Source organism: Polypterus senegalus, chromosome 11, assembly GCF_016835505.1.
Source record: "Polypterus senegalus isolate Bchr_013 chromosome 11, ASM1683550v1, whole genome shotgun sequence".
Taxonomy (NCBI): domain Eukaryota; kingdom Metazoa; phylum Chordata; class Cladistia; order Polypteriformes; family Polypteridae; genus Polypterus; species Polypterus senegalus.
The window spans coordinates 142,550,769-142,567,156 of NC_053164.1; the positions used below are offsets into that span (position 1 = coordinate 142,550,769).

General features: G+C 39.1%; 1 protein-coding gene across 2 annotated transcripts in view; it reads right to left on the reverse strand.

The window, feature by feature from the left end:
• Positions 1-12,216, reverse strand: part of grip1 (glutamate receptor interacting protein 1) — a 572,286-nt gene extending 560,070 nt beyond the window's left edge. For both annotated transcript variants that reach the window (XM_039769728.1, XM_039769724.1), the window contains exon 1: positions 11,973-12,216. In XM_039769728.1, the coding sequence (XP_039625662.1) occupies positions 11,973-12,027 (55 nt within the window). In that variant the 5' untranslated portion in view covers positions 12,028-12,216. The remainder of the gene's footprint in view (positions 1-11,972) is intronic.
• Positions 12,217-16,388: the final 4,172 nt, after the last annotated feature.

Genomic DNA, 16,388 nt, shown 5'->3' on the forward strand with positions numbered 1-16,388 from the left:
TTCTAACATATGCCTACTGCAACGAGGAAAGGCTCCACCAATCCACTATCTTCCACTGAAAAATTAGGTACAGAAAAAATAGTGGTGGATGAAACTGAATAAAACAGAATTCAAAATTGCATGCAACTGTGACACCAACAACTTAGTTCCATTTGGGAGAAAAAAACAAAAAAAACAAAAAAAAAAAATGTACAGATCAGGAACTTCATGTATAAACGGTGCATACGCTCATTTCCACGCTCACATCTCAATGTATAAAAATTAAACTTGGCGTGAAGCTACGCACATTTTCACGCCAGCTCAATCCCTTATGTACGCAAATTCTCCGCTTGGTTTTGCAAACTGGCGGCACCCAGCATCAAAGCAGTGCTACTATTCCTAGTTGTCTTCCCTTTATTTTTTAGATTCACATCCCTGAAACAGCCTTATCAAATACCCTGAAATTAACCGCATATCATTTTTAAGTTAAAGGCATCCGATTGTAATCAACCTGTAACCATATAAATGTGCACCGAATAGCCAAACTATTCTAAATACTATAGCCACTTTTGCGTTGTTACTATCAGTGCACCACTCAGAGTATTTTAACCCAGTGTATCCGAGTGTGGAATCACAGCTGTACAGCAGCTGATCGGAAAGCTCTATGGCAGATTGTGTCAAGAATGGGAGAAATATCAGGATAGAGCTTCTAGCACACATTGCCTCAGCCATGCACAGTCTATTTGAATGTCTTCCATTCAGCAAAGGTTTCAGAGCCTTTCCTGCACAAACCTCACAGTTCAGAAACAGTTTTATCCCAAGAACTATAAACGCACTCAATCAGTCCATCAAGTGCTGCCGGTAGAACTGTTTACACTTCTAAGTACAACTGCCTCAGTGCAAACTTGCATTACAGCTGTAACATTGCACAACCTGAGCTACCTGTGCTTTTATACTGTATATTTTTTATCCTATTATTATTGTTGTTATTATTTTTCCATTTGATAGGAAAATAAGTTTATGGAGGATTTGCATACTGAATCACATTGTATCATACAATAAAAAAATTAAATTCAATTGAGAGCGTATTTACAGATGATGACGACTGGCTTCTAAGTACATTATACAGATAAATATTATTTAGCTTTATTCCAGCCAGCCTTATTCCAAATGGATTAAATTCATTGTTTTCCTCAGACTTCTACACACAACACCCCATAAAGACAACGTGAAAAAAGTTTACTTGAGGTTTTTGCAAATTTATTAAAAATAAAAAAAACTGAGAAATCACATGTACATAAGTATTCACAGCCTTTGCTCAATACTTTGTCGATGCACCTTTGGCAGCAATTACAGCCTCAAGTCTTTTTGAATATGATGTCACAAGCTTGGAACACCTATCCTTGGCCAGTTTCGCCCATTACTCTTTGCAGCACCTTTCAAGCTCCATCAGGTTGGATGGGAAGCATCGGAGATGTTCAATTGGATTCAAGTCTGGGCTCTGGCTGGGCCACTCAAGGACATTCACAGAGTTGTCCTGAAGCCACTCCTTTGATATCTTGGCTGTGTGCTTAGGGTCGTTGTCCTGCTGAAAGATGAACCTTCGCCCCAGTCTGAGGTCAAGAGCGCTCTGGAGCAGGTTTTCATCCAGGATGTCTCTATACATTGCTGCAGCCATCTTTCCCTTTATCCTGACTAGTCTCCCAGTTCCTGCTGCTGAAAAACATCCCCACAGCATGATGCTGCCACGTTTCCTCCAAACGCGACGCCTGGCATTCACACCAAAGAGTTCAATCTTTGTCTCATCAGACCAGAGAATTTTGTTTCTCATGGTCTGAGAGTCCTTCAGGTGCAAACTCCAGGCGGGCTGCCATCATGTGCCTTTTACTAAGGAGTGGCTTCCGTCTGGCCACTCTACCATACAGGCCTGATTGGTGGATTGCTGCAGAGATGGTTGTCCTTCTGGAAGGTTCTCCTCTCTCCACAGAGGACCTCTGGAGCTCTGACAGAGTGACCATAAGGTTCTTGGTCACCTCCCTGACTAAGGCCCTTCTCCCCCGATCACTCAGTTTAGATGGCCGGCTAGCTCTAGGAAGAGTCCTGGTGGTTTTGAACTTCCTCCAATTACGGATGATGGAGGCCACTGAGCTCATTGGAACCTTCAAAGCAGCAGAAATTTTTCTGTAACCTTCCCCAGATTCATGCCTCGAGACAATCCTGTCTCAGAGGTCTACAGACAATTCGTTTGACTTCATGCTTGGTTTGTGTTCGGACATGAACTGTCAACTGTGGGACCTTATATAGACAGGTGTTTGCCTTTCCAAATCATGACCAATCAAGTGAATTTACCACAGGTGGACTCCAATTAAGCTGCAGAAACATCTCAAGGATGATCAGGGGAAACAGGATGCACCTGAGCTCAATTTTGAGCTTCATGGCAAAGGTTGTGAATACTTATGTACATGTGCTTTCTCAATTTTTTTATTTTTAATAAATTTGCAAAAATCTCAAGTAAACTTTTTTCACTTTGTTATTATGGAGTGTTGTGTGTAAAATTCTGAGGAACAAAATGAATTTTTTGGAATAAGGCTGTAACATAACAAAATGTGGAAAAAGTGATCCGCTGTCAATACTTTCTGGATGCACTGTATAAATGTGTGTGTGTGTATGTATATATGTATATATGTGTGCGTATTAAGTTAAGCAAAAGTGAAATGAAAGAAATAAACATTACAATACGCTAATCGGCTTTGCCAACATCCGTTTAATTCTTTAGATTCTCTTTTATGTATTAGGTTTTATTTTGTTTGTATACAATAATTGTTCATTATAAATACATTTTTCTTATGTTGAAAACATTAAAAATCTGTGTGGTTTTTTGGGGGCTGGCACGAATTAATCTTATTTCAATTAATTTCAATGGGGAAAATTGATTTGAGATACAAGCATTTTGACTTACGAGTTTGGTCAGGGAACGAATTAAACTCATATCTCAAGGTACCACTGTATATCTCTATATATCTATATCTAAATCTATAATGGTTATTTGGAGAAAGAAAAGGAAGGACAGGAATCAGGGGTTTGTACGTTTGAAAGAGACAGTACTGCTGCAATTAATTATTACTGAGGGTTGCACACAGAGCTGCAAGCATCTTGCAGCTGGCAGGAACAATCTCTGGAAGGGGCGCCAGCTCATCGCTAACACTGTGCCAACGTGCCTCAATGTTTTATACATGCTTTAATTTCTATCATCATGAAAATATTAAATATACATCTTAGTATTTAAATTGTTCAGAGAACTGTAACATCATGAATGTAATTTATTCTGTGTCTTGTCAGCGTAAGAGAAAGCCAGTTTAAGAAGCACGTAGTGATTCACACACATAAGAATACATAGAATCAGAGCTGTGCAGTCTGTAGATAAATCCTTCAACTCCGACTCCTTAGTTTCCGGTACTTCTGACTCAGACTCCCCGATTCCCACTCCTCTGTATTTAATATGCTAATGTGTTTTCCATGTAGATTGAAGGAAGGCAACATACACGTCATTTAACCACAGAACTACTGGCTAGGAAGCCGAGTCTCTACCATATTGGCCAGTTTAAACAAAAGACAAGAACCCCTGAACACACATCAGGCCATAGCACACACCTACATCATTACACTTGTTTACACTCAAATGAACTTTTTAAACACATTAAATCTCTCTATTATAAAAAAATCTTGGCAGGGAGACCAGGGAGATGAGAGGTGATCTTCTCAGAAGACACTTTAACGTCCCGCGAGACAAGGCAGTGAGACAGAAGGACAGCGGCCATACAGGCTTTTATATGATCGACACACAGTGCAACAAGCAGAACACACACCTCGGCAGCCGGAGGACAAAGCCAGTAGCCGATCCGTCATCATCTCTTTAATGTGTGTTCAGCTTTCTCCCTTCACAACGCAACCAGGAGAGATGCGAAGTGGCAGGAGCGTAGCATGCCTCCAGGGGGGTGGAGAGAAGTGAACGAGGCCTGATCAGCTCGAAGAGAAACTTTGACGACACACGAGACTAGACATTACAACCTTAGGAAGGAAAACTAGTGAGTCAGTGACTTTTGCATGTCACACCCTACTTAAAAACAATTTAAAACAAGTTCACAGACATCTACCTAGCAGTTGTTGGAAAGCTTTTGGCAGCTGCTCCCAGCTTCTAAAACAATGACAAGCAGAACATGCATCTCGCCAGGAGATGATCCAAGCACATCTCCTTAGCGTGCGTTCAGCCCCCACCCACAACGAGTGGCAGAGACACAAAGTGGCAAAAGGACAGCTGCTGTACAGACTTAAATGGTCGAAACGCAGCACAACAAGCAGAGCACGCAGCTCGCCAGTAGTTCAAACCCCCAAGCTGATTCAACCACGTGCATTCAGCATTACCCCCCCCCCCCTTCACAACGAGAGCAGCGTTATACATCCCACGAGAAAGAGATTTAACCATGCCAAGGGCAGGAAATAAAGGACAAATATTGTTCTTATATAAGTTTTCAAGAAAAAGTGAAAATAATGCATATGTAACAATTCCCATAAAAATAATCTCTTTAAATTGTTTATCCGGTAAACCTGAAGCAAGCAGGGGGTGGAGCCCCCTAGCAATATACATATATATGTAAAAGCAATCATTTTTATCTGCCCCCTAGTCTGAAATAAAATGAAAACACTTTTTGTAATGTACCATAATACAGATTACAATATGTGAATGTCAGGTTGTATAATAGCTCAGCTGAACTTCACACTAGTAGTAACACAACTATGCACTGGGCTTTATTCTTACATCAGAGAAGTACATAATTATGACTATTGCTTGTGAAATGGGACACTTGAACTTGCTATATATTTTTTTTCATTACAATGTAAATTTATTTATTTAAAATGTACGGACTTTAAACCCAACTCCAGGTACCCCAAAATTGTCTCAGATTCCGACTCCTTGACTCCGATACCACAGCCCTGCATAGAATACGAAGTATTTAACGTGCCATTTGGGATTTGAGAAACTATAAAATTAAACAATTTTAAGATGAAGTGTAGGACGTTCTGCTTTAATGACAAAATAAACTACATGATTAAAGTGGAAATTTTGACCTTTTTTCACACTGTGTTCCAGTTTTTTTTTTTTTTTCTTTTCTCTGTACCCAAACACGCTTCCATATGACACTCTGACGGTGAGCAACAACTCACCTTTTCACAGCAACTTTGATATCTGACCACTTATTTTTTGGACACTGTGCAACTTTCTGAACTTGAACTTTCGAGTTTCTCCATCACTCTGTTACTCGATCAACTTCCTTTTTTTGTTTATATCACTGCTTAAACCAACAAATAGTACTGTATGTTTCTCCTTTCCTCTTCTTTCTATTTGCTGAAACTCTTCTTTTTCCCCGTGCTTTTGCCATGGTCTTTTTACAAAATGTAAAATGTAAGGGGCTATTTATATTGCTTTACATAGTCAAAGGGGCGTAATTCTGGGAGGAGTCAGGTTGTGGCCGCAGGTGCTTGCGCAAACGAGTGTTACTTTTCACGCTGACCGGGATTTATGGAGCAGAACAACGTGCAAGTTGGTGTACACACAAATTTATGCATCTTGATTTTTTTTTGTGCATACGCACATTTTCGCTTTTGTCCGTAAACTAAGTTTTAGTGTGAATTCTATGCACGGTGTTATGAAGGAGGCCCCATGTATTTCTTTTGGTAAGCCAGTTCATGAATGCAGCAGACAAGACTTACAGTTTTGGCCTAAATATATGAGCTTTTCAAAGCCAAGTAGGGTGAGGAGGACTTCTGGTGATTGCATGGTGAGAGAGGTCTCGCTTTCTCAGCGTACAATTTCCAGAGGCTTACAGAGCAAGTCTGAATTCTTAGCAGCTAGAAAGCCACCATCCCAGCCACATTTCAACAAAAATGGGATTTCTGAAACACCTTGAGCCTGACTGCACCATGTAAGGCTTCAATGTGTAAGACAAATGAGTAATAAAGCGAGTTGCAACAATCTATGGCTGGATTTCAAATTTATGTATTTTCTTGCCATTTTCAAATGTTTCAAGTACCCTCTTCCTCCATTTAATAATTTGTACAGTAAAAAAATTCAGATATTTATGACTGCTTTACATCTATTTGATGTTGCATACCCGTTCTAGTTCCTATGGAAGTCAACTTTCTGAAACTTTGCAGTGTGGCTCAATGTGTTGGAATAACCAGTTTTGTTTAACAAATTTATGATGCCACAAATCCCACCGTAACACTTACAAAAAGTCAGGTCCATATTCCCTGAAAGGACTAGATAATTAGGACCTCAGGAAATAATCAAAGTCAATTTGTAAGTACTATACTGCTGCTACCCCTTAACCTCACAACAAGAAATATTAAAAAATACATTGACAATTAATTAGCAAATAAACATAGAAGTCAATAAAACACAACATGGTTAAGGATAGCTCAAACTGTGGAAAAAACAAAGTTATGGGGTAAAAAAATGGTGAATAGGAGATATTATGCATTAGTTTAAAAAAGTAGTGGTGGCAGCCAAAAAGATGACATGCTGCCTCATCCACATGGTAAAAGTAGTCTAATTTAATTTAAAAGGATGTACATATTACTGTACATGGTTGAGCCAAGTAGCCTCTTCACTTTACTTAATTTGGACTCTCGTCTGTATTCAAGTACAACTAACTCCACGACAGTGGACAACAAGAAAATAATCAAAAGGTATTTATAATTGCGTTTGTATAACATTATAAAAATAGCCCTTATACTCAACTTTCAACATAGGCCTTATATGCTACATACACAGATAAAGTAACTGAAAGAATTAAAAAGTAAACATGAAAACTTGAATAAACACATACGCATACAAAACTGAAAGACATTTAAAAGTACATACTTCAATGAATATACAATGAAAGTGTGCACGCAGTTACACTAAATGAAAGTAAACTCTCAACCTGAACCATTACACAATAAATACAGAAACACTGAACAACCCAAACTAATGCACAATAAATACAACAGTTTAAACCTGAATTAATACATAATACACTTAACAAATTCACACTTTTCTGCAGCAAACACTGTACATCAACTGTAGCACCAACATACAAAGAACAAGCAACACAAACTGTCTCACAATGAACGCAAAAAGACACATAAAAAAGGGCCATTTTGAGTATAAAATGAATGCAGAAATACTTAAACGAAAATAAAAAGCTACAATAACAAAGCTAACAGCATTCATCTAAATGAATATATAGAAATTACAGCAGAAATATGTAAGGGAACATACATTACATTTAACACAACAGCTGATTATGGTGCAAATGAATAAAATAATGATAACACAAACAGGGTAAAAGGTAAAACCAAGACCGTATTTATGCATAATCCAAAGAAAACAGTATAACTAAAGAAATATACATTAAATGCAACAATTAGCATACACAAAAGGATTACAAAACTATGCATGATAACACTACATAACTGAGACAAGACATTTACAAAAATATGAAACAACCCACACTAAAATGCACAAACTAATGGAGAACTGAATTAAAGTCATAAAGGAAACAGCAATGACCTAAATGAATACACATATGCTACAATAATTAAAAGACTTTAAAAAGTATGTAGCAAAACCTTATGTACACCTGAATAAAAATCATTGTGAATGCAAGAAGAGAGAAATACAAGGAGGTATGAATGACTGTCACAATAAAAGGCAAGTAGACTAACTTTAATAAATACAGGATAAACACAACAAAATATGTGCAGGTGAAAAACCTGCACGACAAAAAAATAACTAAAAAGTGTGTGTGTGTATTATATTATATATATATATATATATATATATATACACACACACACACACACACAAATGAATCCCTCATAATAAAGGCAACATCGAAATGAATGAATTTACCATTATAGTAATAATGGGAAGACCTTACAAATGGGAATTAAATGAAAAATTAACCAATGTGAATAAAATGAATTACAAATGGAATAAGATATACAAAGACAGTTCAATTAACTGTCAATGTAAATGTGCCCACAATCGAGGATAAAGAACTAATACCACATTCAGACAAGACACAATATACAGTACAATAAAAATACATAAGCAAACCTAAATATCCTTTAAAAATGCAACAGCGGACAGTTTAAAGGACTAATGCGCCAATATGTATGTACTGCACGCAAATCTCACTCAACTTCACTTTGAACCCAGTAGCACTGTGAAGAATCAATACTCCGTAAATAAAAGAACAAATACAAAAGTGCAAAACTACATACTTCACTCGATTTCGAGAGAGATAAGGCAGCCAACCACCTGCACTAATATACAGTACTAACACAGCAAAGCTAAAAACACCACTTCAATGTCTAGCACCCTAATACTACGCACAACAAACAAGCACGTAGCTCAATAAACACAATTCGCCACCAGAGCAACGAGTTAGGTGGAGGCCGCCCGGTCCCCAGACTTAAGCTACTCGGCTTCCCCCTCCTCCGACAGAAAGGCGATTCGTCACGGAAAGGGAGTACGCAGGCGGGCAGGGTCTAGTGTGGCAAAGCTGCTGCTGCGTTGCCGGCTCCTCGACTTGGATGCTGCCACTCCGTATCACACTGCAAAGCTTTACCGGGAACTGACAAACAGCTGCAAGCGCCAGACTTTTTCCAGCAGTCAACCTTTTACTTTCTGCGGCGACTTCAAAGCTTTCCCTAAAGACTCGTGCATTGCGGTACAAAAATGAAATGCCAGGCTACGTGATGATCATGGAGGCTGAAGTGAACAGGGAATGAAAAAGCCAAAGACTTTCCATTACACAACACCGGCACGACACTTTATATTATGTTTAGTTGTCTTGTGGTCAGGAGGCCATGGAAGTACAGGTCTCCAGGACTTGCACACGACTTAAAGGCTACCTGGAAAGGTTTCTCGGACCTGCGAAGAACCTGAGGCTGCGGCGCAAGAGGTAGCCGCAATCATGCAAGGATCCCGCCGGGATCAGCTGTTCATTCCCTGCGCAGAGAATAAACGAGAGGAACGGTGGGCAATCACAAGGGAGGATTCGCCCCTCACAAACAGACGCAGATTAACAAATACCTTTATTTAAAAAAAAAATCATAGAAATAAAGTAGCATTCCGCTTTTCCTTTTCTAAATACTGTAACCTAATGAAAACTCAGTGAAGACTAATAATGGGCTGATGTTTGTCACTAGTTCTGGAGCTGATGGAGGTCCTGACACTCTGGCTTCCTTCAACAGCCAGTGCACATATCAGTTTCTTTTTCTTCTTCTTAAGGAAACGTTTTAACAAGTGAATACCCCTTTCCATGCTCAGTGAGGAAATGCCCAGTATAAAAGTAAAATTTGTAGGGAGATCTAAACTAAAATGTTCCCACCTTGTAGCCCTACATTAAAAAAAAAAAATGTAAAGCAAGGGAGAGTTCATGAAATCCAAAAAAAATCACTTGTATGCAAATGATAACATTGAATAAAGAGGAAAATCTAACCAGTTAGTAACCTTTATTTTAGGGGAAGATCATCTATTTCAGAAAAAAAAGTTTATGATCACTTAGCAGTGACAGACAATATTTACTATAAGTCATCAATTCAACTAGTCACATCATTCAGTATATGCACTCTTTAAAATGCTGTTTTTCACTGGCAATTTACTAGGTTGTGTGATTCCTTGTTGAACCATTGCTTGACAAAGTTATTAAATTCTGACAAAAGTTCTTTAGATATGAAATTGGCTCTTTGGGCTCTGAAAAGGATCTTAAAATGTGGACATAACAAAAATCTTTAATAAATAGTAGGCTACCTAGCAGAATACTGACAGATCAAGAAAACCTGAACTCAGCCTGCATTTCTGTAGGCAGCAAGAGTCCTTAAAAAAAAAAAAAAATCAACAACCCACTGGTATTTTACAAAAATGTTATCTGTTCATGGTTAATTATGGAAATTGTTACAAATATAGTTTTTTTCCTGGATCTTTCGTTTAGATGGCACATTTTTCAGGGTGTGTAATAGTCATTCTAAAGACACCAAGAATTTCAATCTGTGATCACCCTGATGACAGCACAATGACCATAATCCTATTACAGCATGATACAATGAAGGGACCCAGCCTAAGAGAGGGATGAACAATATTGTAGTGTTAGGAATTATTTCTTTACAAAAATGTGACGTCATCAGGGTCACCACTAAGTTATCAGCTAAGCCTTCTCCCCTGTACAGAAAGTTTCTGTTACTCTCTCTGTGTCACAAAGACTAGGCAGCATGTATGGTCTCACTTTGCAATTTCTGATACCTAATTTTTGTTATTATGCACGGTCCGTGAAGATCACAATTAAGTTACAGCCAGGGCAAATCTCAAAAATATAAGTACAAGGTATCTCTTGTGAGAACTTGTGACACTGCCTAGTTGACGAATCAACAAGATAAGACACCCTTCCTGTTGAAAACATCAGGTAAACTGCAGAGATATCACACAGTCCAGACTACAGCCAACATAACCTACTGAGTTGGTGTATTATACAGACTATGCCATGAAGTAAATATTAGTTCTGTAGGGAAGCCAAGACCATATGCTGCTGCTGCAAAATCTTTACAATATGCCACACTTCTAGCAAGGAGTCAAAATTATAGCAGAATTGATTCTGTTTATCAAAACGCCTTCAAGGCTTTTCTTCTCTATTCCACATATGTGGAAGAGGTGGTAATGTTTTGCTACCTCTGGGCATTCCACTAAGTAAATGGTTGAGTTAACAAGAATAAATGATTTTTTTTTTAAAAAAAAAAAACAGGACTGTGGAGCAGCAAAGTTCCCCATCATACCACTCATTACATGACAGATAAGCAGCAGAACCAGGACAAACACTTCCAATTGATTTCTGTATCTCCAGACAAAATAAGAGAATACTTAACAGCTTTTTTCTCAAAATACAGGATGTGAGAACCTGCCAATGTGGGGATTAGGCCCGACGATTTAGAATCTATTGGTAACCAATACTGAATAGGAGCAACATCAAGCCATAGTGTACCAGCAAAAAGGCCAGGACAAAATGATTGTGATCATATACTGCCCAGCAGATACACAGATTGTCATTTTTTTGATCTGGGGACTGAATCATTGTACAGGATGCCGGCGCTTCTCGTTCTGGGGGGTTTGAGAATCTTCTTCCCAAATGGCTTCCACTTCTCAGTCTCGAGTCCCTAAAATCGAGGTCACGAATACTGTATACCGGCAGGTATTGTACCGGCAGGTACTGTATTACGGAGCCGTAATCGCAGCTCGAGGCCCAAAAGGGCTGCTGGTTTATGAAGCGTCAACGTAACGGAACCAATGGGTAAAGGACTTCCGAATGGTAAATGGACACCGAAGTTGCAGGTTCAGCCTGGGTGGTCATTCCTGTCTGCATAAGGGAGAGGCTGAAGTGGAGTATGAGGTGCATATTATGCTAATAATGCCGCCGCTAACTTTTTCCACCATAAAAAAAAATTCTGCCTTGCGACAGCCGCGTTTGCGAGTAACAACTTGAAACCCAGACGCTCGCCTCTTTCCCTCACGCCTGCTAAGGGCTGTGCAGATCAGCAGGTCGAAAGCCCGACTGAGCACTTTGCAGCCTTCAGGACACTCTATGTTTGCGTACACCTGTCTCGCTTGCTGTCGCCTACCCTTCTCACACTTAACAACAGAACGGTAAACGCCAAATCTTGAACACTCGAGTCTCTGTATATGAACTTTCGCCTTATGCCCCGGCGACCGTCTCTGAAAACAGTACACACAGCGCTCTCCACCTGGATGCACGATGTTGTTCACCCCTCCTTCCTCTATCCTTGCCAGTTCGTTACATACGATTACTTTTTTTTTTCATTTTCTTCTCTCTTGTGTGTTTTTTTCTTTGCCTTTACTCTCCCCGCGGAAGAGGTCGCGAAAGCACGGCTCTTACCTCCCTCCTGCTCAGCCTGCAGGCAGGCGGGGATATTCTTCTTCCAGCCCGGCATTCGTCCTGCAAACTGTTCATTCAGATGTTTCGCCACATAAATCTTTGGTGCATTTCAATCCCGAATAAACACGGATCTCCAGGATGTATCGTGTCTGATCCACACACTCACTCACTCACTCTCTCTCTCTTTTTAAATCCTCACGCTTTTTTAATCTCACCGGTGTACTTCAACGGTGTACCTTCACCAGCCTCGTTATGGAAAAGGAGCGCGTGAGTCCGGAAGCCGTTCTTCTACGAGCAACTCTTTGCAGATCTGCGCAGCTTTGTTACACAATTGGCCCAACTATTTAACCATATCCAATCATGAGCGAAGATGTCTCAAAGTGACCCGCCTTTCCCTAGCCATATGATGCGCCCCTCCCCCTATCCTTTCCAGCATGCAAAGATAGGGAGGCGGAGTTTACCATTCACTATTCCGCCGCTGCACTGTGTAAAAACGAGTGATGGGGCAAGTGCTGCAGGGGCTGATGTCCAAAAAAAATGAATACACTTTCTAAATAAATGCAAAAATAAATTGTACTCATCGGTCCAAAGACTGGAGTGAACCCTCCCTGGGTTGTGGTGGAATGACAAGTGTAACATGTAGAGAGTACTAAAATAAATACAGAGAAACAGATTGCATTGACCTAGTTAACAGACCAGTTCAAGTAATTATGGCCATCGATGAGTAGTTCCATTAGAGCAGAATTTAATATCAATTTGGTAGGCCTGCTTGCCCATCCCTGTTTCCCAATAGCACATTAGTTAAACTGGTTATGATCCAACAACACAAGCTAGTGTTTCATAAGACTGTTTTTCCATGCATACTTGAGACATGGAGATTAGGTTAACTGGAGACCCTAAACTGGCCCCAGTGTATGTGAATGAATGTGTGTGTGTGTGACCTAGAATGTACTGCAGTCCTGTGCAAGGTTGATTCTAGCCTGGAATTTTCAAGTTTATAAAATTGATTGCTAGATGGAGGTGTACACTGTACTTTGTTTGCAGTTTGGAACCCAGTTAAACATGAATTGTGCCCATGACAATGGTAATTAATAGATCTGAATGGTAAATAAAATAGTGGCACTATGGTTAACACTTCTTTATCATAGCTCTAGAATTTGGATTCATGTTGTCACCTGTGTGGAGTTTGCATATTCTCTCTGTGATTCTAAGTTTTTTTTCTGGGTACAGTAGTTTTCTCTCACGTCCTACAGATGTGCTGTTTGGTTAAATGGTGTCTCAGAATTTAGGCACTGAGAGTGAGTGAGTGAGCGAGCGAGTAAGCAAGCGAGTGAGTGAGTGAGTGTATGCATAAATGGGTCGTGTGCTTGACAGGAATTTATGTTCAAGTTTGGTTCATGATTAATGCTACCAGGATGACTTGGGCTCCCCATAATCCAGGACAAGAATACTGTAAGTGTGTTCATAAAAAAGTTTAAATGGATGACTTTATGACAATGGAAGGCAATCAATAAAGTGTTAGGTTATAGTCCTCAGTGATATGTCCTTAACTGCAATTAATTGTTAGCCACACCATCCCAATATGTTCTTCAAGTTACAGAGATATAAATAATAAAAAAGCCTTAATAAAAGTTATCTGTGTGTAACCATGTGTAAAAAATCATAATGTGAAGTATATGACAGTGAAAAGGGATACATTCTGTTCCATATTCTTAATTAAGTTAAGCTTATATAGCACTTTCAATTATTAAAAGTCAAAAAAAGTGTATACTGAAAACATTACTGCACATAACTAAGGCAAAAATATTTTTGAATAATGTCAACAATGTAATTGTTTATATGAGCCTACGGGAATTAATCAAAGATCAGGACAGGCCTATAGAAGATTTCAGGAAACTTACATATTGGTCATTTCTTTCACATTTCTGAAGTTGCCTACCCAGAAGAAAATTCATGCACCCTGGCTAAGTCTTCCTATCTTTGCATTCCTTTGAACTCTTGCACTGCTGTCCTTTTATAAGGACCCCCAGCATTCTCCAGAACCACCTCAAATGACCTCAAGTAGAAAAACAGTTAATTTCATTATATACTATTCCTTTGTCAACACTGTTTATTCATCCTACATTAAACACACTTCTCCAATTTGGGACCCATAACCTTCTTCAGTGTATCTGTGCTTTAGTTTTACAATATATGGACATGTGGATGGCAGTGTAACACAACATGTAACATAACCACCACACAGAATTTGGGCTCTGATTCAGTCACATACTGTCTTATATTTGTGCAGGGTTTACATGTTCTTGGTGTGTTTCAAGGATTTTCCATACACACACACATACACTTCATGAAGACATATATAATACAGAAACAAAATGGTATCCAGTGGACACTCTGGACACCACTGGATGACCTGGCCCTTCTGTCTCACACCCACCAACATATGCAGGACAATCCCACCATCACTGTGGGCCTCAGTATCCACAGAGGAAAGGGCAAGGTCCTCAGGTTAAACAGTGCTGATACAGCCACCATCATGCAGGAAAGTGAAGTCCTAGAGGAGATGGAGATCATCACCTACCTGGGTAGTGACATTGACAAGCAGTGGTGACAAGCACTGACATGAGAATCAGGATTGGCATGGCAAGGGCAGCTTTCCTTCAACTAAGGAATCATGGGGCTTTAGGGACTTTCTATCACAATTAAGATCAGGTTCGTTGCTACCAATGTGAAGTCAGTACTACTCTACGATATGGAGAACTACTGTTACAACCACTAAACAAATTCACTAAACAAACCTTAATTAACAGTTGTCTGAAAAGGATTCTCAATATATGCAGCCCAAATACATTCAGCAACCAAGAACTGTGGCAGTGAACAAGACAAGAGCCAATAAAGGAAGAGATGATGGAGGTGAATAGGTCAAACCCTCCGCAAATCAGCTTCAGGGATCACAAGACAAGCAATTACATGAAACCTCCAGAGAAAGAGGTAAAGGCCAGTCAAGAAACTTTTGGTTGCATGACAATGAGACAAATTCTAAGAGGAATCTGCTATACCTTAAGACAGGCTCAGGACTGAGATGCCTGGAGAATTCTGACTGGCAGCATATACCAAATAGAAGAGGGATGATTGTGGAGGAAATAAAGATGCACTTTACAGACATACTGTCCATTTGAAGCTTACCAGTTTACATTGACTCTGTGTGACTATGTGTGTATAAGTGTGCACTGAAACAACATGACATAACATTCAGGGTTGCTTTCAATCACCTTTCCACTGCTGTTGGATTTTCTACTTGTTTTTTTTTATTAATTTCTGCATTTGGACTTATTCAATAACGTTTACTATTATTAATATGACTTGTTCATGCTGCCATTTTATATTTAGTTTTGGATCCTGTGTTGGATTTGTGTTATCTCATTGCTGTGGCCATTTTTGTGGATAATGTGTTTAAAAATAGCTTGAATTAAGTTAGAGAAATCATTTTCAGGGAGACAGATAATTTGTGAATACCTTTTGATTGAGAGTTAATCTAGCCTTTTGGACTTTAATGTTTCGGTATACCAACAATCATTTGGTCCTGACACTGCTGGCTTTAAGACATTTCTTTCTGTTACATTTTGGTCCTGGTGCTTGTTAATTTGGAGTCCCATTTCTATGTGGCAGTACAGCTGTTGAAAAAGTCTGGGGTGCCATAGAACCCTGACCAAGAATAAGTTGTTCCAAAAATGGTTAGATCCATTGACAGATACATCTACAATATGGTTAACAAATTATACATATATATTTATGAATGAAAAAGACATGAATGAAAGAGCTGTAAATTTGTGAAGCACTGTATAATTCTAAACATCTATCATTACAGTTACTATACAATACGAAAGTAAAGAAACTGTGAAAAATACTAGTCTTAAACATATTTGAAGGGGTTGTCTTTTGTGGGTTTTCTTCTGGTACATCAGTTTTCCTACCACATTCCTCCTGAATTTAAATCATATAGGCTATTCTAAACTGGCTCATGTGGAAGCCTGTGTGTATGAATGGGTACTGTTATGGACTGATCAATATTTGATCCCTGCCTTAGACACAATGTGTATGGGCATGGGCAGCATTAGAAAACTTTCTCTGATAAGCGAGATGGCAAGATCTTTTAAAATTTAACTGTGTTTATAATAGAGGGTCTTGTTTTTTAATGTTACTTGGCGTCAGTTAAGTCTTTTCACAACTATAAGCAATGGCATCAGTATAGAATTACATATACATAGATTAACTCAGACATTAGCAGCCATTTACATTAACAACTAAGACTACTCACTGGCATGTGTTGTTAGTAGAATTCTGATGTAGTTATGATTTTTTGCAAATGATTCCCAAATATTCTCAATTATTTCCTTGTATTAGCTGTGGAGTACC